At 46.5% G+C, this 23,597-nt stretch overlaps 1 protein-coding gene and 2 pseudogenes across 1 annotated transcript; all 3 read right to left on the bottom strand.

Annotated features, from left to right (window-relative positions):
• Positions 1-2,539: 2,539 nt before the first annotated feature.
• On the bottom strand, positions 2,540-3,560 carry LOC136537558 (uncharacterized; annotated as a pseudogene).
• Positions 3,561-6,195: 2,635 nt separating this feature from the next.
• On the bottom strand, positions 6,196-11,789 carry LOC136514041 (translocase of chloroplast 101, chloroplastic-like; annotated as a pseudogene).
• A 2,055-nt stretch (positions 11,790-13,844) lies between these two features.
• On the bottom strand, positions 13,845-18,615 carry LOC136537557 (uncharacterized). Its single transcript, XM_066529491.1, has 6 exons — positions 18,169-18,615; positions 17,719-17,856; positions 17,562-17,620; positions 15,827-17,467; positions 14,875-15,016; positions 13,845-14,796 (listed from the first exon to the last, which is right to left on the bottom strand). Exons 2-6 carry the CDS (start codon positions 17,831-17,833, stop codon positions 14,120-14,122), a joined length of 2,634 nt encoding a protein of 877 aa, XP_066385588.1. The 5' UTR covers positions 17,834-17,856; positions 18,169-18,615; the 3' UTR covers positions 13,845-14,119.
• Between the last annotated feature and the right edge of the window lie 4,982 nt (positions 18,616-23,597).

Genomic DNA, 23,597 nt, shown 5'->3' with positions numbered 1-23,597 from the left:
TACTATTAGGGGATTTGCCCTTCACATCATCAAATTAAATATGTATTAAGTTTTGCTTAAAAACAATTATGGAAGGTAATAACCAAACATGCTAGTCGGAGACCTTTTTTATGTCCTAAGCAAAGAGCAAGAAGAAAGTGAAAGGTTAGCGAACACGATGACTACAATAAACATAGGTTCTGTTTGTAACGGCAACCCTCAAAACGTGGCAACTCAGAACAGATAGCTCGGTATAGCTTTTCTCAGACTATACAAATAGAGAACAAAGCACAGTCAGAAAAGATGATCTAATTCTACCCAAAAAAAAAACTTGATCGAACCTGGCTGACTATGGGGGGAAACACGGCCAGAAAAAGATGAAAAAAACACGTCGTTTGGTTTTTCAACTTATTTTGGTGATAAACTACTTATAAATTATCCTTCCTTTATTTTAAATTACAAGTCAGTTGTCGGGGACTAATAGCAGGGTACCCGAAGAGGAGGAGCTAATGATCATCAACATTGATTCCCCCAAGTAGTAAAGTACGCGACTACAGCTCCAACCGACCCCCAGGCGCGTAGGTTCTGCCTCGCCCGACCGCTGGGGCACGAGCTCCTCCTCGCCCGACCAATGGGGGCAGGTTCCGCCTCGCCCGACCTCTGGGTCAGGGGCTCCGCCTCGCCCGGCCTCTGGATCGGGAGCTCTGTCTCGCCCGACTCCTCAGGCGCGGCTCCCAACGGAAGCTCATACCGCCGCCAACCACTACAGGCCAAAAAGTACAACCCAAAGGTCAAACTTCTGGCACCGTGCATGGAGTATGCACATCTCATCATGACCCGTGCCCGCGACATGTCACTCCAGGGAATTCACACCACCAACAGTGACGGGCGCGTGGTCACTATATTGTCTACTCCCTGTACGGTCGCTGACCAGAACGCTGGTACGCCACGTCACCCGCCGGGACGGGATGGGACGCTACGACCCGCTGACAACGCCAGGGCGTGGCATCAGCGGCGATCAGGCGCCCAACGTGGAGCCGTCCTTATCACCTTCTGCAGTGCCGGCGAGACCCGCATAAAGGGGAAGAAAGGCCCGGCGGTCCAAGAGGCCTTCTTCCCCTTGACTTTTCTCCTCCCTCTCTCGCTCCTTATCTGTAATCTGCTCATCCCCTTGACTATAAAAAGGAAAGCAGAACGCCCCACGAAGGACACACAAAAATACGACTGAACACACACGACACATCCTAGCAACACACACTAGAGACTTGGGATTCCGTCTCTCTCGTCCGTTTGTAACCCCTATTGTAAACTTTCAGTGTTAGTAACGCGAGCAGCAGCGACAAAAACCAGTATAAAGTTCGTGTCCTTTAAGCACACCATCCGAGCCAGACACGCAATACTAAAAATTTACTAGTCGGTGACTCGAAACACCAACATCAATTCTGTCTTTCTTAGATATATAGCTTTTGCTAAGTACATAAAATATATATTATGTCTAGATATATATTAAAAGCAACATATTTAGAAAAACACAGAACAACTTATAATTTAAAACCCAAAGAGTACCAAGCAAGCCTCACGTGTGTCCAGTCCAGCTCCGGGTCCTCCTTCAACATAAAAAACTCGGGAATTATAGTTCAACGGAGCAAGCAGTTGAGAATCTGCTGGCGCCATTTGAAACCAAATCATCCAAAACAAAACCACTCAGACCAGTCCGACTTGAACTCTTGCAAGATTTTTCAAGACTTCGTTGAGCAGCCTGTCGCCAAAGGACATTTGATCATCACTATTTTTAAAATTTTAATCAACGCCATGATACTGAGCCCTTGTTTAGTTTCCTTGGATTCCGGAATTTGGCACTATGCAAAAAGAAGATTCCCCATCACATCAAACTTATGGTACATATATGTAGTACTAAATGTTGACGAAATCAAAAACTAATTACACAGTTTAGTTGTACTTTGCGAGACGAACGTTTTGAGCCTAATTAGTCAACGATTGAATAATTATTACCAAATAAAAACAAAACGCTACAGTAGCTACAGTGTATGCCGAATTTTGGCGGCGCCGATTCAGCGGGTGAACTAAACAGGCCCTGACATTGCAAAGCCAGAAGAAACCCCAACTAAGCCCTTGTTTAGTTGGACCCCAAAATCTAAAAAATTGCTACAGTACCTGTCACATCGAATGTTTGCGGCCTGTGCATGGAGCATTAAATGTAGACGAAAAGAAAAACTAATTATACAGTTTGGTGGGAAATTGCGAGACGAACGTTTTAAGCCTAATTAGTCAATGTTTGGACATTATTTGCCAAATAAAAACGAAGGTGCTATAGTAACCCCAAAATCCAAATTTCGCGAACAAAACAAGGGCAACACTACCCGGCCAGCTAGCCGGGTTCCACTTCGCATCCCTTTTGCCTTTTTTTTTTTTTAAAAAAGGGTCCCCTTTGCCCTTTGGAACCCGATACCGGGCGCACACCAGCACGCAGGTCGAATTCACTTTTTGCCCCTCCCCCCGCCTATAAATAACCCCACACCACGAAGCGTCTGATGAATCTACTCCCATTTCTCTGCACACACACTCTGGTTGCTCAGCCTCGTCCATACCACTGCTGTAGGAATTTTTGGTCTTTTGGCAAGGCAGGCAGCCAGCCATGAAACCCCCTCAGCTGCCGGCCGGGGAAGGCTCCTGGGCTCACGAGGTCAAGCAGGCCCTCCGTGAGAAACTCCGGCGCTCCTACGGCGCCGCCGCCACACCGGCGGCCAGGCTGGCCAGCGAACCGAGCCGTGGCGCTGACTGCCGCGGCTCGGCTGCCGAGGACCCCATAAGGAGAGTCATGTTCTTGGCTCCCTGGGGTCACACATAAAACACAAACCGAGATCTGGGTTTGCAAGAGCATGGCCGCTTGTGTGGCCATGTCTTGGTCAGATCTGCAAAGAACTGAACCATAAAAAGAACTGGAGCTTGTCCTGTAAATTATGGAGCTTGCTGCTTGCACCATGAACATGGACGCATGGAGGGCTGGTTAACTAGGTAGATATGGGTATGGCTATATGGGTATGATGGTGTGAATGGGAAAAAAAAACGAGGTACGTAGTCCATGTCTCTGGTCTTTGGAGAGTCTGAGATCTTGGGAAGTTCATGCATGGCATGGGTCATGGGTGTGCGTTCAAGAGGGAGATCTGAAACTTTTGTAGCCATGAACTTGTTTTCCAGAAATCTTGTAATAAGGGGAACCTGTGAATAGCTATGAGAAAACAATAATCTTCCTGCTTTGCGTGTCCACCTTTGCTTCCATCTCATCTGGTTTGGTTCAGAAGATTCTTCTTCTAGTGGTGATCTTTTTATTATCTATATGCTCTTGTCTGAAACTATCACTTCTTCACTGCCTTATTGATCTGTTCAGTAGTTGGATGCTTTAATCCTAGCCGAGAGGCAACCATGTTCATGAGTTGAAATGTTGAATTCATTGTTTTCTTGCAAAGAAGCGTCTAGAAACTGATATGGTTGACAGAAGGCTTCCCCCTTTGCATGTCAAGGTGATTCATTTGGTTGTGAGGAAAGGCCATTCATTTCCTTCCTTATGATCTGAGGAGCGCTGCTGGGATTTTATTAGGAACCATGAATCCAGCTACGTGCTCATGAAAGACTAATGATTTGAACACTTGCAAATTTCAAGCAATGAACTTCAACAGATCTAGGAGTTCAATGAGAGATCAAAGACTACCTATTCAACAAAGCTGCATCTTGCAAGGAAGCTGAAAGCTTCTTTTCGGGATATATTTTTGCAGTATCATATCGTTTGTTATATGTGCAATATCATATCATTATTATAACTTGGACAGAACACACAGAAGTCACCCAGAAAAAGAAGAATAAAAGGAGGCCCTTTTTTATATATAACTAAAAGAAAGCACCTTTGAATTGGACTCCTCTTTTCCTATGGATTAATGGAATACGAATCCTATTCTAAACAATAATGAAAAAGACTGCCTCCCACTTGCAAGGGCAAGCCAAACCCAGTGGGCCAATCCTCTTGCTTGCTTTCTCGAGCACCTTATCTTATCTCCAGATATCCACAAAGAAATTGCCAAGGATATTAGCAGAAACAAAAGACTTCACCAATATGATATGCTGCAAATTTAGCGTGTAAATCATGACAATATGTTGCCTGCCTAAAGACAATTAGACAAGCTATCAGAAACTAAATTTTCAGGGGCCACATGATAGGACTTGATGCCCTACCTGGATTGAGAGAGAGTTGAGAGAGAGCTACAGTACCCACGGGGTACTGTTCACGCGAGGGAGAGAGGGCAGGCCCGGCCGGCTCTCAGGGAAGCCAGCAACTTAATTGTTGCTTCTTGCTTGATTATAACTGATACAGGGTTCTCTTTTATAGAGATGACTGACTTGACCCCTAAGGAAACATCCTAATCGAATTAATCTATCTTATTCCTTTCCTAACAAATCAAACCAATCTAATCTAATCTAATCCGGAACTGTTCACGTGCTACAGTACCGCGTGGCCCCTGGTCCGGCTCCACTTGCCATAACACTACTCCGTCCCTCCAAGATAGCTCGTCCTCGAGCTGTGGCGATTGCTGGAGCAGAAGACCTTGCAGTCCAGAGAAGATCGCCATGGCAGCTCTGCTCAAGGAGTCCTATGTTGCAGTTGTAATCGAGGCAGAAGACATATGGCTCCCCAAAATCAACTCCGTCCCATTGGATCTGCTTCTGTAGTGGTGCACGGTCCATACCTTCCTCCTCGAGGTGCCAAACTTGGATGCGCCATCTGATCTGCCTGGAATCGAATCCGCCCGGCTCGAATCCATGGAGCGCCTGCACGTGGAGTCGATAGTGCCCTCCACGAGCAGCCACCCCCGCTATGGGTGCAGCAGAGCGAGGCTGTGCTGGAGGCGTACTCCAAGCGACCGATGGAGCTTTGAAGGCCTACTGCTGAGCCGGCGGAGAATAAGCGCATGCAAACAGCCACGGCCCCTGCTCGAGAGATCGGTGTTGCGGCTCGTAGAGGCAGCGACAAAGGCACCATGTCCGCCAATGTCAGTGCATGGATGATCGCCTGCATTGGTGACACTAGTGCCGATAGGGTTGTTGGCGAAGCTGGTGATGAGACTGCCGGAGTTGTGGCAGCCGGGGCCTTCATTGGTGATGTGACCATGGCGGGGGAAGAGGAGCGCAACGACGTAGCTGACACCGTTGTTGTTGGTGATGGCGCCGATGCAGCAAGTGGCGTAGCAGTGTGGAACTGCACTGGCACCACTACGGCTGCCGATGGTGCTGCTGGCGACGTCGTCAAGGACGGCGGTCCAGCAACCACAGCGGAATCGATCCGATCCGATCCGATTCGGCGAAGTGGACGGCTGTTGGTGCCTCGTCGAAGCCGCGCAGCTGGTTGCATTCGGTGATCTGCATGAGCTCTTCCATGTGCAAGGTGTGCTCGAGAGTCTCGTCGGCGGCAGTGGCATCGACAAGATCATGATGATCTATGCCATCCACAGCCACGGACCCCCTGCTGCAGCACAGGGTCCTCCACCACGGCTGCGGCTGGGGTGCATAGGGCCCGACGAGGAAGGCCCTCATGTCCACCACGGCCTGCCCTAACTCCAGGATTGCGGCCGTCATCTGCTCCGGGGTGAGGACGAGGGCGGCGGGAGATGACGGCGCTGGGGCAGAGGGCGCGATCACCCCTGAGGACGCCAGCGCGCCCAATGCCAGCGCGCCTGATGTGTGGGGCAGCAGCGCCGACGAAGACGCCGGTGGCGGCGGGTGGAAAGAACTCGGTAGAGGGCTGGACATGATCGAACCAGAGATCTCTGATATCAGATTGATAGGACTTATGCCCTACCAGCTAGGATTGAGAGGGAGAGAGTTGAGGGGGAGCTACATTACCCATGGGGGTACTGTTCACGCGAGCGAGAGAGGGCAGGGACGGCTGACTCCCAAGGGAAGCCAACAACTTAATTGTTGCTTCTTGCTTGATTACAACTGATACAGGGTTCTCTTTTATATAGATGACTGACTTGACCCCGAAGAAAACATCCTAATTGAATCAATCTATCTTATTCCTTTCCTAACAAACCAAACCAATCTAATCTAATCTAATCCTGTACTGTTCATGCTGTTATGTTCACGTGCTACAGTACCACATGGGCCCCTGGTCCGGCTCCACTTGCCATAACACCACACTTTTGTGTCTTCTGATTAGAAGGGATGAAACTGCTTAATGAAAGGGAGGCCAAAAAAGACAGCAATTTTTTTGGGGCATTATGATTCATCAAACGTGTTACTAATTACAATTTTTGACATAATAAGTTGAGTCACTCATCACAGTCATGAAGTTGGCCACCAACTGCGCACTGGATGGAAAAAAAAAAAGAAATGCCAGCACAGCTTACACTTATCTCGAATCTTGACAGAAAGCGATGGTTCAACTTCCATTCCTAGCAAGTTGCCAGAGTGTGCAGTTTTCAGCTACCTTCCGTTCTTGAATCGTAAGCTGGGTGCACAAATGATGTGCTTGCCAACCTGTGACTGCTTGGATCTTGGGAGTTCTGAATACAGCAACATTAAGTATGTCAGAAAATTCAAATGGATTTCTTAAGACAGATCAAAGTAAAAGCTTTGAGAACTCCTTTGAACAACAATTCAATGAAATATGGATAAAACTATTGAACTGAGCAAACTATTCCAGTGGTTTGTTCAATAAGCAGACACCCCAGTCAAAATTTCCATGGCGTAAATGCCAAGGCAATTCTAATCAAGTTTGACATTTTTTACCCAGTCTTTACTTAAAGTTTTCAATTCTAATCAAGTTTGACATTTTTTACCCAGTCTTTACTGAAAGTTTTCAAAGGTCAAAATACATATCACTGGCGATTGCTACTAATACTATAAGCATACTGACAAGGATGTAACATTTCTTTATATGGCTTTGCTTACTGTAGAACAAGGACTCATGCAACACTAATTGTAACAGTTCTCAAACAGAAAAGATAAAGATACCAGATACGACTGCAATCTATTAACAGAAATACAATACAATCTGAAGTCTGAAGAGAACAAAGTGGATTCAGAAAAGAGTTGTATGTGCCATGAGTCGTGACCAAAAAAAGAACCTAGATCATTTATTAGTCTGGTACTCTGGAAGCCATTTGCCCAAATATACTTAGTATTTGTTTCTTAAGTAGATATTTAGCCCAACACATTTCCTTAGCCAGCTGAGCCCAACAGAGTTCTTTATCCATTATAAGCCCAACACAGTCCTTTATCCATTAAGCCCAACACAGTTCCTTAGTCACTTAGCCAAACAAAGATCCTTAGCCACTTCACTGGAAGCAATTCAGGCTCATATATGAGAGATCTAATATTTGTTCTTGGATCTTTGCAATGTATACAACAACAACAACAAAGCCTGTCAGTCCCAAGCAAGTTGGGGTAGGCTTGAGTTGAAACCCACCAAAAGCCCCAAGTCACGGTTCAGGCATATCAATAGCTGCTTTCCAAGCACTCCTATTCAAACATAGATCTCTAGGTATATCCCAAGCTTTTAAATCTCTTTTTATTGCCTCCCCCCATATCAATTTCGGTCTACCTCTACCTCTCCTCACATTATTAGGTTGGCTTAGGACTCCACAATGCACTGATGCCTCTGAAGGTCTCCTTTGGACATGGCCAAACCACCTCAACAATGCACTGGTGCCTCTGGATCTTTGCAATGTATAATGCATTTTTTTTTTGTAAATAAATACAAACAGATTTAAAGAACAAGGACGACCATATGACTGATATCCAACAAGTAAACAAGTCTACATACTATAACAAAGTATACATGAATTGCAATTTGCAATAGCCAAACATTAGTGTGGAAGGCACAGGGAAGAGACTGAATGGAGGAATGACTAACAAGCTTCAACAGTAGTTATAACCAACGAGTAGAAAAACAGAAGGAACAAGGAGAGGATACAAAAATATTAGGGTTCAAAATTGTCACACTAACCAGTGCTACTCAGCATTAGGATCTGCACCAGGGTGCATCTTGTTCCACAAATACATTATCACTGAACAGGTACCTAAAAGGGCAATGTTCAGCTGTTCTGAAGTGTTGGCCTTGATGCTGACCCGTCCAGTTAGTTTGTTGTTTACATCAACATGAACTGCCATGTTTGAAGACCTTCCAACAGAGACTTGGGAATCCAAATTTGCAGCCATGGTCCACTCTTTACGCCATTTCACTAAGGATGCACCCAAAGTGGCAAGGCCTTGACCTACAGGATAGCTTTTTTCACGAAGAGTTGCCTCCATATTCACTCCATATGCAGCATCACCTCTCATGGACACAGCACCAGTGTTGCCTGATAGTGTTAATCCTGTTACCAACTAAAAGCTTGTCTTCAAGCTTTGCTCCAGCCACCATGGTATTTCCCAAAAAAGTCATGGATAAACCACCGGTAGTGACGTTTTTCTTGAAGTTTTTGAATTTGGTCTCCCCTCTGAGGGTGTAAGCAAGCTGGTTCATCATTGTTTGGATGTCAAAGCCAGCCAGGCTCGAGGCATAGTCTCCATGCTTAACTGACATCAAGGAATCCCAAATGGATGGTGAACTCTCTCTTGTCCTTGTTAACTTGAACCCACAGAGAAGCTGGATATTTGTTAGCAACATCATGGCTATGTTGGACACTCACACCGTCAAATCCATAATCATGATCCCATCCATCAGGATTGTTAACAGCGCGCACCAGGAGGTTTGGTGTAGACACAAGGCACCGATAGCGGTACACAGGATCATCAGAATCAAATGAAGATGGCAAGGTCCATTCTGGCATAGGATATCTATCTGTATCATATCCATCATCGAGATGATCATCATCAGAAGGTACATCATTATCATCGCCCTCTTTCTTCTTCATTTCCTTAAATCTTTCGAGCTGTTCCTTCAACTGCTTCTTCTGAAGAAGCTTAGTTCGGTAATCATATTCATCAAAATACAACTTTTGTTGCTCCTTAGAGAGCTTTGCAACCTGGGATTTACTTAGTGGCTTGAAGGGAGGAAGCTGATCATAGTTATCTTCTTCATCCTCTTGGTCCCCGTTCAACAATTCATCTAGGTCAAAATCTGAGTCCACACTCCCAACATTATGTTCATTGGAACGCCTAGGGTGCTCTCTAGATTGCAACAAAGATGATAAGAAGTAAGGAATTGGAGGCACCTGGAAAAAGCGACCTAAAAAACTTGTAGAAGACGCACGACGGTTTGAGAGACTGTCAATCTCAGCAATCATCTTCAGTGAGTAGCATAGGAGAAGGAGGAGCCGCCTCCAGATAAGGCCATCAGGAAGCACCTTTTCACCTTCTGCGTTCCTCTGACATTCATGATGGTTCTCCACAAGAGCCACTGGATTCTGAATTCGAGGATCATTAGTTATCTGCCGGATGCTTTGCTGAATTGCATGAGTTCGATGGGTCACAATCATACCATAGTTCACCGCGGAACCATTAGGGCCTTCAGGGGGATCTGTTCCTGAGTGAGTGAGAGTAATAATTGTTCTGGGCCATATTGACAGGCCTAGCACACTGGTAATGCCTCGCAAGAGAGATAGGCTATTTGCCTCCTCTCGCTGCGTATCAAGCCTATCAACATACAGAATAATATCTGGAGAGGCATCTCTTCATATACTTCTTAACAGTTTTGAGCACTTTCCTATTTGATTTGTCATCTTTGGCCGAAGTCCCAAGCCCAGGGGTGTCAATGACACGAAACTTAACGCCATCAACAACTCCAGTAATCTCCTTCACAGATGATGTTGCCGGAAGAAAAGCATTTGTTTTGGATTTATCTTCCCCGAAGATGGAATTTATTGTTGCGCTCTTCCCGACTCCAGTCTTCCCAAGGACTAATACATTGCAGGAGAATTCAAGGTCCTCAGTTCCCTCTGCCTCATGCTGCAAAGCCCTCTTCCAGGCATTCTCGATCTCTGAGGAATGGTTTGTCATCCTTACGCGCCTGAAACCTTCAACAAGACTAAGCCGATACAACACTTGTACTGGTACCTGATGGTTAGTATCATACCCCAATCTATGAACAAGACGCATGTACTTGATTCGTGCCATGTCCACCTTTCTGTATATCTTCTTTTCCTCGTCGGTCATCTCTTTCTCAGGGTCAGCAGTTACTTCTGGCACAGGAGCAGAAGCCATGCTCGTCCTAGCATTGCTGGCTACAGTAGGAGGCAACTGCCTGGGTTCAGAAGATTCAACTGGGAAAACCTTGGCCTTGCCTTGTTCAGGTGAGCTGCTTGCAGCCCTTAGAAGCTCGATTAAAGCTATAAGCTCAACCTCCTTTCCATTCATCTCCTCTTCATAGTCATCATCGCCATTGATCTCTGCATCATCCGAATCATCCAAACCAAAGTGTGTGCCTTTGGAAGTAGGCACATTGTCCTCCAATTCTTTTGCAAGAAGTTCCACAGCATCGTCGCTTGAAGAGATTGGGATGGATGTAAGATCATCAGAAGCATCGTGGTAACCGCCACCTTCCTCATCTACCTTATTATGGCCACCATCTGCAATGGAGTCTGGGTTATCAATATTATCATGAACATTGTGCGCTGTCGGATGTGACCTCTCCTGTGGCAGCATATTCAGGACTGGTATCAAGCTTGGCTGTACTACCTTTTGCATCGGACTCGCCGCTGCAAAGTTCAGCACCAGCATCCTCTCCTTCTGTAGCACCCGGAATAGGAAGCGATTCAGCAACCTCGCGATCAGGCACGCCCTTCCCTTCCAAAGCATCCACGGTGCCCAGGTCATTGACCCCAGCAACAGGCATCAGTAAAGGCTCAGACTCCGCGTCATTGACAGCCTGCTCCCCCTGCTTATCATCATCCTTCAGCACGGTACCATCTGAAACGGTCACGAAATCACCTGATGCAGCAGGCTCCCCGCCATCCTGTGCGCCAATGAAGCTCCCGGAAGTTTGCAAGCTACCATCCAGCGAACCCTCGGCGTCCGTACCGTCGCCATCCGCAATGACGCCGCCATCCAACCCGTTCCTCGCGCCAGCATCGAGCACTTCGAAGACGCTCTCGGAGCTGTCCTCCAGCGGCTCCTCCGCGTCGCCCAAGCTGTCCCCGCCCTCGGGCGCCGCCGCAGCGGCAACCCCCGCCGCCGCCTCGCTGCCGGGGACCGGGCTGGGGTCCTCGGACGTCGGCGGCGACGGTGACGGCGGCGGCGGCACCCTGGCGACGGTGAAGAAGAAGCCGTTGGACACCTCCTCCGCCAGGTCGGCGTCGTCGCCGAAGCTGGCGGTGGTGTCGTCGAAGGACTCGCTGACGTCCTCCTCCGTGGACGAGAGCTGCGCCGAGACCCGCGGGGCGGCGAGCACCGCGGCGCGCGCGCGCGGCGGCGGCGGCGTGGAGGAGGCGGCGGCGGCGGGCGAGAGCGGCGGGGAGGAGGAGGCCGAGGAGAGCGACGACGTGTCGTCGTCGTCGTCCAGCGAGGAGAGCCGCGCGCGCACCAGCAGCGCCATAGCGGTGCGGTAGGCGAGCTCGCCGAGTCCTAGTAAAATCCTAAAATTTGGATGACCTCAATTTGGATTCGAAGGCGTCGGGCGTCGGCTCCGCTGGTTTCTGATTAAAAAAACTGAAACTTTTTTTTGTTTATTTTTTGTTTATTTTTTGCGGGAGTTGGAGGGGAAGCAGCGAGGCTTGAGGAGGGTTGGGTTCCGATTCGGTTGGGTACTTGGGTTGGGCGTGGGTGGCCAAAGGAGCGCGCGACGGGGATGGCTGCGGCGGGCGGCGGGCGGCGGGCGGCGGGCGACGGAGTTAGGGTTTGGACTCCTCTACTGCATCACGTGCGGCTGGGCGTAGCTGCTTTGGCCTCTTGGAAGATTTTCGTGAGGCTTTTCAGGGCGTTTTCTCTTCGTTTTCGGTTAGGATTTGTGGCCGTGAGATTTGCGAAATGCTTGTGTGTTTTCTCATTTTTTCTGTGGTGGTACGTGTACTGTGCCCAAAAGTTTGGGGTACAACTCCATCTCCATGGAAACGCAATGTTTCGCTTTTGTGGATTGTTTGGCTTATAGCCGTATTTTTCAGCAACGAACAATGTTTTCTCTCGTACTAATTCAGCCAATAGTACTTTCAGCCATGGCTTATCAGCCAAACAAGACCGCAAACATTTATTCTTGTCCGTTTCAACCGCAACACCATGTCAGCTGGAGTTTACATGGACACATGGACCAGTTTTAATGATAAGTCTTTCCTTCCTATTTTCACTAAATTAGGTGCATATTTAATATTTTCCTCCTCTGTAGAATTAAATCCATTCTTCCTTCTATTCTAACCGTGGACACAAACAATCAGGTGATGAGACTAGCCCCGTTGGCTTCGTTGAAAAAACAAGCCGAAACACTGTTCCGGTTGATTTGGTGTGAGAGAAAAATATTATTCTGACTAAAAAAAAGCTAAAAAGTACTAATTATAAAAAAACGAACAGGGCCTATAAGATGATGAGCAATCAGCCTGTCATAGATCGAGAGCTAGAGCATCTAGGCCAACGTGCCCTTTTGAGATGAAAGCTTCTACTCCCTCGTCCCTATTTAAAGTGTTGTCATGAGATTTGTGCCGGTTAAAATTTCTCAAGTTTGACTAAATTTATAAAAATATTAACAATATTTGTATATCTCAATAAATTTATTATAAAATAGATTCAACGATCTATCTAATGATACTAACTACTTACTATAAAATATTTATATTTTATTTTATATATTTAAATAAAGTTAAGAATGTTTGATTTCTTGAAAGTGAGAAAGATGGATAAAAGGGGACACAAAAGGGGGTATTTCTACCCAAACACGCAGCTCCTCCTCAGAGTGCACATGGTATACTAATTTAGTCAAGGATGACCCATATATAGTCAGATGTATTAGGCGTCTTAGGGAGAATATATATTCTGTAATTCTCCAGAGAATTAATAAAGATATAAGTTCCTTAACTTTTAGTCTTTATTATTTAATTTATATATATTAGTATACAGACACGCCCCAAGGAGGGGTTTCCTTTTCACGAAACGCATACAATTAGTCATTTAAACACACACACATACAATTAGTCAATTTTTTAAATACTCCTTCCATTCCAAATTTCTAAACTATAAGAGAGCATTTTCAGTCAAAGATGGCCCATATATAGTCAGATGTATTAGGCGTCTCAGGTAGAACATATATTCTGTAATTCCCCAGAGAATTAATAAAGGTATAAGTTCCTTAACTTTTAGTTAGTATACAGACACGCCCCAAGGAGGGGTTTCCTTTTCACGAAACGCATACAATTAGTCATTTAAACACACACACATACAATTAGTCAATTTTTTAAAATACTCCTTCCATTCCAAATTTCTGAACTATAAGACGTTTTGATCTTTCTAGATACATAGCTCAGTATCTAGATACATAGCCTTCTCCCCGCAAATCTGTAGAGAGGCTACTTCGAACCCACAACCTGGTGACTCAGTGAGACAGCTCTCACCACTACACCATGTCTGCCCTTCATAGCTCAGTATCTAGATACATGATAAAAACAATGTATCTAAAAAAGCCAAAATATCTTATAATTTAGAACGGAGGAGATAAGATAGCCATTCTTTGAACCCTTTAAAACAAACAAGCAGTCTCACCTACACTCACAGCTAGGGATGAAAACGGTACGGATATTTTCCGACCGTATTCAAAACCGAATCCGTTTAGAGGGGTTGAGATCTGTCCGTATCCAAGTCCGGATATCCAACATCCGATACTCTATCCATATCCGAATACTCAAATCGCATATTTATGATGTCGAACAGCCATGGACAATGGTTTTACAAAATTGGATTGTCCTGCTATTTTTTGCACCATGACCATCTGACCAAATCCTCATAGAACAGGTCAAGAATGTTTCTTTTTCTTTTCACTCTTGACAGGAAAACGATCAATCATAGAATGTTTCGTTAGTGACATTTCATCTTAGGAATACTACACAATTTCTCGAGCGAGCTACCGATATACAGATATAGGACAACACATGGAACAAAAACCTTGTGGCTGTCAACTGGTATCGTTAGTGAGGGGATCCAACATCTGCTACGAAGACGAGCCAGTCAGAAGATCAGCAACCACTTCATCGATCAAGGAACCTAACAACTCCGCCGCTATGTTTCCACCAGCTTGGTATGATTCCATCTTGAAATCAACCCAGCTCCCCAGAGGACTACTCATTTCCCTGTACACAAGCTCATCCACCATCCACTCCTCGGCAACCTTCAGGCTGGTCATCTCTCGATGGATTTCTTCCGCTGACAAGTTCTGCAGAACTGCCATCCCCATAAACCATAAGCTGTAGCCAGCATTGAAGTAGTAAGCGCATTTCACACTCAATAATTCATTGACACAATCAAAGAGCAGCCTCCGCCTCAGTCTATAACCTTTGCCCTCTTCACCAGCCAACAACCTAATATTGCCGTTTAATTCCTCCAACAGATGTGGATCCAGAATACCTGAATTTCCAAACCGCTCCAAATAAGAGAAAATGTGCCAGGCAGGAGAGCTAGCATTCAGTATCTCTCTTATAAACTCCACCTCTTGTCTATTATCCATATGACATGAGCTGCTACTTTCTGATCGAGGGATTTCTGCTGTAGCCACTGTGATTGATGAGGCTGTGTCAGAATATTCTGAAGAGGCATCCGCTTCTAGGAATTTGTTGAAGTGTGTCAAGTCAGAAGTTGTTGCTCCTTCAGTTGAACTAAACAATCTTGTTCCTGCAAGAGTAAAACAGGAAAATTTTTTAGAAAGGTCCATGTCTACTGTTACGGCAAATTCCAAGCTACTCTATTTACCATTTGCACTCCTCCAGCTCTCTGATGAGCTGCAGGTTTCCGTTGAAATAGAAGCCTCCCATGTGAAAAGGGGACTTCGGCCAAGATGCTCAACCTCTGCTCGATCCGTGACATCATGATCATACTTCACAGGCTGAGATGACTGATCAAAGGTAGATATGTTAGCATAAAGATTAATGTTTAACCTGTTATGTATACATTAATACCGACAAAGTCCTCTTTATATCGGTGTCAATCTACAGATTTTTAGCAACAAAATAAGACTGTTCAACTCTTAATCCAGTATGATGAGTTCCCTTCAAATATAAGGATCTATGGCATTAAGTCACTGCTTCTAACTTCACTCTGATCTCATTATTTGCATCCTCAGTTAGAATAGATGGAAAAAGGGATCTAATTATAAGAAAAAGTAAGACATGCACCTGATTATACTGAAAATAGAATATACGGAGTATGCACCTAATTTTAGTGAAAAATGAAGGATTTACCATGTGAACTGCTTATGACTATGAGCAAAAGTCATTTGCCATTATCTGGCGCACAAGTCAGGAACAAACTATCACTCCATAGCTCTTCTTTCTGATGAGCAATACGGGGGATGGGCCTCTCTTTAGTGCAGGAATAAAATATATGTATATTTTGATGTATTATGAGCAACTGCCTACTGTATAGTCAAAACCTTTCCAAACTTCGTTCACAAAAAAAAAAGTCTTTCCAAACTTCCAATACAAGAAAACTACACACGTGTGTTATAAAATGTGTACCTTATATGGAGAGAAATTCCCATGCCTAAACTAACATAAAGTAATTCCCTTTCAAGTTTACTCTGATCTGATATAGTAACAACTAGCAAACATCATATGCTCAGAACTAGCAACTTAATATGCAAGAGATGGTGCTGACAAAAGGATCTGACTGAAAGAGGTGCACCAGAGTCTCTGTCATGCCATACCTGGACACTTCTAGTAGAAAGATCTGTCTGGGGGAGAGTAGCTTTTCCATCACTGAAAGACTGTAATGACTCCCTATCATAATCAGTAGAAGCAATGCTAGATGTTTCACATGCTGATGCCATATCTTCCAAAGCTGTTGAAGTGTGGTGCACTTGGACACCTTTGGCTGGCTTAGTGTAGGGCGATGTCACACCAGACGTCAACTCTCTCAATTTCTGCTCCAATAGGAGTCCCAAAAAATCACCATCAATGACATCGAGTTTAGCGTTTGATGTATTGCTTGAAGTTGACACAGCGCTCAGATTCCCCATAAATTGTTTTTCCAATGAATGATTGGGGAAGTGGGTGCCATGTAGTGACTTATCAACTGGTGAGGTAAATGTGAATGAAACAATCTCAGTGCTGATTTTCTTTTTGTTTGTTGAAAAAGATGATTGCTCATCAATCACAATATTGTGTCGAACCCGCCTCTGGCTTCTGTCAGAATGAATACTATCACTTGACTGGCTTGTATCAGAGTACACTCTCCTGTCTTGTAATCTTCTTGGCTTCGGTATTGCTTTGGGTATAGAACTATTTCTTACATTTGCATGAGCATTTGGCTGCAAGTCCACCTTTCTGCTACCTTGACTACTGTTTCCAGCAAATGTGCTGGCCGCCCTCACCTTTCTGGGATTGGCATTTATTTGGTGAATATTGCTCCGTTGTCTACTAGGGGTTGCTGGGTTTGAATTCACCTTATGTTTGGTGCCCGTAGCATTCTGTTTTCTGTTGTTTGGCACAGGCACACTGGACGAACTTGTTGTGCCCATTTGGTTACTATCCTTTTGCCGGTTCAACCTAGTTCTTTCAGCCATGATATTTTCAGGGTTCTTGCGAGTTTCAAGCTTTCTACCACCTTTTCTCATGCCCCCTTTTTCTTGGACATGCATAGCTCGAGCAGTGTCTAATCTATTACCGGGTTTGACCTTTGGACCAACTGGAGCACATCCATTTGACTGTGAGATCCTGGAAGACAAGGCACCCTCTGAACCTCTCAATCTTCCATCTGAAGGTTTTCCACTTGGCGGCCTAAAAGATGCAGGACCATCACGTTTCCTCATTGCTTCATTAAGCTTCTGTGACCTTTGTTGGATTCCTATGATCTCTCCTGGATTGTAGGCACGTGCAGCATTTGGACTCCCAACATCATGAACTCTGTAAGAACTGATATTTTCTACTCCAGGCCTGATGATCCTCGATGCTGCTTCCATTATATCAGCAGCATTCCTGCTGGATATATGGTTAGGGTTTTTCATGGGAGACAACAACTTATACTGTGCAACAGATAGTGTCCTCTTGGCAAGTCTTGGAGGCAGTGCTTCCATTTTATACCGATCAATAGGACTACCCGGCATCTTAAGGGGACTACCAACATAACTTCTGCCAATCAAATCCTCATGGATGTTGGTTTGCAAAGGTGGTTGCACGGTTAATGGCACAGGATTGGATTCAGGTGAGCTTGCCGCAGGCATAGAATCCAAACCCATAAGCCTAGCAACAACCGTCGGACTCCTTCTTGACTGAGCTTCTTCATCAATTACTGAAGATGAGCAGCTATGTTCACTGCTTTCCTTCAAGCTTGGGGCGTCTTCAAGGATCTGTGGAATACACAAAATCATAGTATATTCAGGACTCTGAGATAAGCAACACACTGGACGGCACAGGGAAATAAATAGGGGCAAAAGAACGCACCGAATTTGACCGTGTACTTGGTGTACTATCATCAATATCCTTCCCATCTCCAGCATTCTCTGCAAAGAAAAATCAGGATACAAATTTAGCCCGACCCCTTGTAAAGAATGTACCTTGTGCACAGCAATCACTGGACTCCTATTGCAAAATTTCTTACTCGGAATTGGAGAACTGCTCGTGCTCCCGACGAACATGCGCTTCTTAGACTTCTTTCCCCAATCGAAGAGGGAAAAGAAACCATGCCCCTTGGAAGCAGGTTTCTCCACATCCATTTCTCCTCACCACCTAAACAAACCTGCGAATACAACACCTCGTGTAAACACAAAGAATCAACAGAATACAAGAGAACTAAACCATTTCGCCCAAATGCAGGTAAAGGTAGCTAATCAAGACAGCTCTGCTCCCAGAACCAAATCTTCATCCCGAATTTGACCCAGGAAAACCCGCAGAAAACCAAAAGATTCCGACCAAGAGCTGACTCCCGCGTCCTATCCTACCAGCGACCTTCTACGAATTTAACCAGAATGCAGGTAGTCCCAAGCACAAACCACTCCAAGAATCCACAGGCCGCCCACACAAAAGGCACAGAACGACATAAAGATCCAACCTTTCCGAGGCGGCGGCGGCAACGGCAGCAGCAGCGGGGTCAACGGCGCGGGGACTCACGGAGCCGGAGCCCAACCCGAGGCAAATCGCGGCGCAGAGCAATCTGGATCGAGCCGCATTGGGCCGCCGCGCCACCCTCGCCGTGGAAGCTCCCCAAGCAGCGGCCTTTTCTTTTCTCCCCCGACGAGCATCCGGAGCGAACGGCGCCGTGGAAAGAGGAGGATCCGTGCGGGGGGAGCGCGTCACGTTAGGGTTCTCGCCGCGGCCGGGAGGATGCGGGGGTGGAGGGAGGTGGCCGCGGCTGCGGAATCCATTAATGCCGCCTGCGTGAGGTGGGGTGGGAGAGAGAGAGAGAGAGAGAGAGAGGAGACGGGGTTGCCGGATTGGAGATTTGGAGGGAGGGAGGGGAGAGAGAAAGAGAGGAGAGAGGACGACGCCTTTCTGGCTTTCTCCCTCTCTACTGCTGCTGCTCTGCTCGTGGTTGTTTTTGCTCTTATAAAAAAAGGAACAATTTTGGTCGTTTTCGTGATGTAATGTAAAGTAACGAGATTTGGGCGTTTGGGGCTGGATGATTTGGCGCCAGGTTTTTTTGGAGTTTTCTGGGGCGGTTAGCTGTTAGTACTAAGTCCGGGGCAAAAGAATGTTTTTTTTTGTGTGTGCCCATGTGTGGAGCCCACTGGATTTGCAGATAGAAAGGAAAAAGGAGAGAGAATCTCTTTTTAAATAAAATAACAAAAGGAGAGAGATTAATGGCTGCTTCGGTCTAATGCATCTTCTTCTCCGGCCTCCAGTTATTCACGTTGTTCGTTGGTGGTTTTTGGGTTGATAAATTTGACTGGTGTTGATTTGTTATGAGAGAAAATACTATTTCATAAGTGATAAACCTAGGTTAAAACCAACCAATGAGTAGCCTGATTAACTGATGCACAGTGCAATGGCGTACCACGTTAGTTAGCTGTGCCGTCCACGATGTCAGATGAAGTGGTGGCTACGGGCTAGAGCCAGCATTTTGGCTCTTGTATGTTCGCTAACTTATCAGCTGGCTTTAATACCAGAACAGCCCTCAAATTGGCAATCCCCAGAAGTGTCTTGAGATGGCTGGATTTTATTACTTTTGTGAGGTTATTGTAGCATTTTGCAATAGGTTTGGTTGGTTTTTTTTATGATTTCATTCCGAACTTGTAGAGGAGCATTTCTCTGACAAAGAAAGCGCACTGTTTTTGGCAGTCTATGAATAGTAGTTTGGCAATATTATTTGCTTGTCATTTGCCAAATTCTAAAGAAGAAAACTGCAGTGTAATCTACTACTGTACCTATGATATTATGATACGGTACCACCCCAATATAACAGTATGCTTATTGTATTTGTTACATTGAACTTGACAAGCTAGAATTTGACTACTTGTCCAAAAAATTTGGCCAAATGTAATTTTTAGTTGTACACCCTCTCTTCCGGATGTAAGTTGTTATGGTAACCTAGATACATAACTTTATTATGTATCTAGATATAAAGTATATTTAGGTGCTTAGCAAAAACAATACCTGGAGAAGTCAAATTGACTTATAATTTCGAACAAAGGAAATATTATGGTACTGTTTGGTTCAATGAACAGTAATGTAAGTGGAAATGGAATCAGATAACGCTCTGTGCATGGAACTGAAAATGGGAGCAAATAACACCCATTAAACTTGTGTAAAGCTAATTTTCAGCCTATTCGCTTGTTGGTTTCAGCCATGGGTTATCAGCCAGCCAACAGTGTTTTTCTCACGCAACAAACCAGCACTGGCCAGATTTATCAGCCTAGAAATCAACCATCCTGTTTTTGTGTGTGTGTGGTGGGGGGAGGGGGAGGGGGGGGGGGATTTTAGAGAACCAAACAGCATGTATTTTCCTTATTATATACTAGTGGGCAACAACCTCGCTAGCCGTCGACTACCAAGGCTCTGCGTGGAGGACGGACGGTTGTTTGCGATTGAGTACCCTCCCGTGCCGGGCTGCCGGCCCCGTGCAGTCGCGGTAGCCGAAGCGCCGGCGACGGTGAGGGACTGAGGGGCCAGGGCAAGGGGGCAAGGAGGACGAATAAGCTAGCTGCCGAGCGGGCCGCGTACGACGCAGAGCGCACACACGGACACGGACGGACGGCGCCGCGCATGGTTGGTGGCGGTGCGCCATCATATGACGGCGAACGGAATAAGCATCATCACTCACGACGCACTCACCCTCCTAATGACGCCAAAACCGCGCTCGCGGCTGCGATGACGATGCCATGCCAATGCCACGTTCGTTGCCATGGACTAGATGATCATGCCCACTCGGATCGGACTCTGCACGACGGCCGGTCAGAGTTGCCATGTTGCTTTGTATACTTATTACTGTATATATGTATGTAGGTGTAGCAGGGCAGGATATGATATATCATGGAGGAGGAAGGAGTGGTACGTGCGTCCACGTCGCGATGCCACTAGCTAGAGCAGGATCGCAGCAGCGCACCGGACGGAGAGTACCGTATGCTTGAACCTGACTGAACGTCTCGCCTACCGTAGGCCGTAGCTAGCTGCTGCTCCTACATTGCAGTTGCAGCCCAGCAGCACTCCGTCTCCACTCCACCACAAGGGATGATGCAGATAGATGCAGAGGGCTCCTCTTTCTCTTGTCCACAAGGCACGCATCTGCTCCTGCATCTGCTACGGGTCAGCCAGGGGACAGTGCTGAACATGAACAGATCAGAAAAACAACGAGGAGCATTCCTGCCTTCCTCCCTTGTGGTGGCCTGTGCCTGTACACCCAAATACACAGCGTCCCTGATCGATCCAGTGGCCATCATCGCAATTCGTCTACACGACGAGGTGACCCAGCTGCTAATCACGCACTTAGAGTAGAGACAACAGATCAGTGTCAGCAGGTTTCCTCGCGCCCAGGGCACACACAGGCGTACGATTTAATTCCTGAAACCGCACGGCGCGCCTGCTCTCTCTGCCTTCTCTGCTAATAAGGATAGACAGATGCAGACACAGACAGTCAGTGACACTGAGATCTCTCATCTCGTTCAGTAACCACTAACACTCTACCATCATTTTCTTCCTTCCATCCAAATACATACAAAAGCAAAAGTAGCAATATATACTCCATCAGCGCGCCACCGATGTCTCAACAACCACGGGATTAATTAGGATTAGCGTACGCTACGCAGAGCAGGCAGGGGCAATGGGGGCATGTCAGTGCTGAGTATGGTGACGTACCCATCCCACAGGTACAATACAATGGCGTCGTCTTGCTCTCGCCGACGGAAGGTTCGCTCTCGTACGTCATCCACCGTCAGGCTCATCGGACGGAGGCGTCGAACGAGCCTACGCCTAGCTTTGGTTCCATTCCGCTGCCGGAGGATCGAATATATTCTGCTGGTGCGGTTGGGTTGGGTTTTCTGTTGGCGTGTTTGTCTCAGGCAGGCAGCACGAGTGCGGTGGAGGATCCATACATGTCCATCAGAGACCGAATTGAAAAAGCTAGCTGATTCGTTCCTTGCTCTTGTCGCTGCTGGCTCCTGGCAGTGGCAGTCTAGAAGATAAGGAACAAGCTAGCTAGGGCACATGTAGTTGTAGAGGTAGAGGTGTTTGGCAGAAGATGTGTAGTCCAGCTAGAGATGCTGCAATGGCTCGTTCCTTTTGCCCGTGGTAATTAAGCAAAGCAAAGGTTTATGCTTGCTCGAGGTGGCGCCATGCACGTTCGATCGGAGTAGAGTAGTAGTGCGAGAGCTGGTGGCGCAGAGAAGGCCAGAAGGGACGGTGACGGTGAGAGCTGTGTTTTTCAAGTTTTCACCCTTCCCCAAACCTACTTTTCCCTCCTCCGTGACCGTGTCCATGGAACAAAGGCACGGCAGAACCTTTGTTTGCTTTCTGCTGTATGTACGTCGATGATCCTGAAAAATTACTGCCTTTTCATGCCAACGCATGCAGTGCAGTGCAGGGGGTGAGGGGGGCAATGCGTGCGCGGCACTCTGGAAAAAAGATGACACCATGCATGCATGCGCGGCGCAGATATTATAGAGAGACGCGCAAAGTGCAATACACTACTGTCCTGTAATGTGATGTGGGGGAACAGAAACACCGGGAGATCACAGAGCGCGCAATGCGATGACGATGTGGTTTTTACTATTGTTGTTGAAGTTTATACAAAATACTATTAGCATTTATAGCTCTCAATTTTTTTTAAAAAAAAACTCTCAATAGAGATCGTATGAAAAAATATATTTCATGATAAACATAATGATGCCAGTTTTGGCATCGTAAATGTTAGTTTTTTTTTTTGTATAGCTTTGATCAGGTTACATAAAACTGTCTAACTTATTGAAAAGTGAGATTTTTTTTTGGGGGGTGGGGTGGGGGGGGGGGGGGGGGGGTGTGGGGGGTTGAGTGCTTCACCCTTTCGCGCCATTTATTTTCCTGATCCAACGCAGTATGTGTTTGTGGCTGAAGTGAAGGTGTGCAAGTGCAGCTTCAGTCTCTACTGAAGTTGAGGAGCCAATGCTGTGCTGTGAGATCTGTCCAGTGGGCAATGGCAGTATGGCACTAGGGATCCCTATATGGCACTGTGTCACTCACTCCTGCTGCCATTCCTGGGTTCAGGACCTCAGGTACACCATGCGGTTTCGCACGCACGCACGAACCTGGCCACCCCACCTCGACACGAGTACGAAAACAGAGACGGACAACGGTGTCGATCGTGTGATGATGTCAGGCAACCACACTTGATAAGTTTGGTATGGTACGCACGAGCAGTCGAGCACGACGCAGCACAGGGGCCGACAGCGCAGCATGGGGCGAGCATCCTCCGGATCAGCGGCAGGCGAGGTGCCCTGCCAGCCTCCTTCCTCTACCTCTTTCTCTTGCTCCACATTTCCATCTCGGGGTGGGATGGTAGTCACCCCGTTATGGCTAATAAGCCAAAGTACAGTGGATTGATTTGATGGGAGAAAAAATACTGTTTGTTTTTTAAAAAAGTATGGATTATAAGGCAAGTAAATAGGGCAGGCGCCGCCGTGGCCGCGTGCCGGACTTGGATTGTGGTGTGTGTTGCGTGCCACTAACAGCGCCAAGAGTTTTCAGGGGAGCCTTTTACTCGTGTGCCATTACGAAAGATTATTTAGGCATATAGGTCCAAACGCATTCGGATATCATGACATTCTACTTTTTTTTTTTTTTTGTCCTTCACGCCATTCCGTTCACCTTTCGTCTGGTTTCCACCGTTTGACAGCTCTGACATGTGGGCCTAAACAATCACAAAGTCTAAAATACCCTTCTCTCACAACCTTGTCCTTCCAATTTTTTCTCTATGTCCAGTGGGGCCAAGTTGTAAGTGACCCGGGCACCTTCTTCCTCCTCAAGAACGCGGCCAGGGAGGCTCGTCCGTGCACTGTCGCAGTTGCCGTGGGG

Source organism: Miscanthus floridulus, chromosome 2 (genome assembly GCF_019320115.1).
Source record: "Miscanthus floridulus cultivar M001 chromosome 2, ASM1932011v1, whole genome shotgun sequence".
Taxonomy (NCBI): Eukaryota; Viridiplantae; Streptophyta; class Magnoliopsida; order Poales; family Poaceae; genus Miscanthus; species Miscanthus floridulus.
The sequence above is the reverse complement of the archived record's forward strand: the minus strand, read 5'-3'. Positions and strand labels throughout refer to the sequence as shown.

Excerpts from the sequence above, each read along its gene's own strand:
- LOC136537557 (XM_066529491.1), bottom strand. The coding sequence starts at position 17,833 with ATGGATGTGGAGAAACCTGCTTCCAAGGGGCATGGTTTCTTTTCCCTC. Across the intron at positions 17,468-17,561 it reads CAAGTACACGGTCAAATTCG|ATCCTTGAAGACGCCCCAAG; the intron begins GTGCGTTCTTTT and ends TGTATTCCACAG. Across the intron at positions 14,797-14,874 it reads GAGCTGGAGGAGTGCAAATG|GAACAAGATTGTTTAGTTCA; the intron begins GTAAATAGAGTA and ends TTACTCTTGCAG.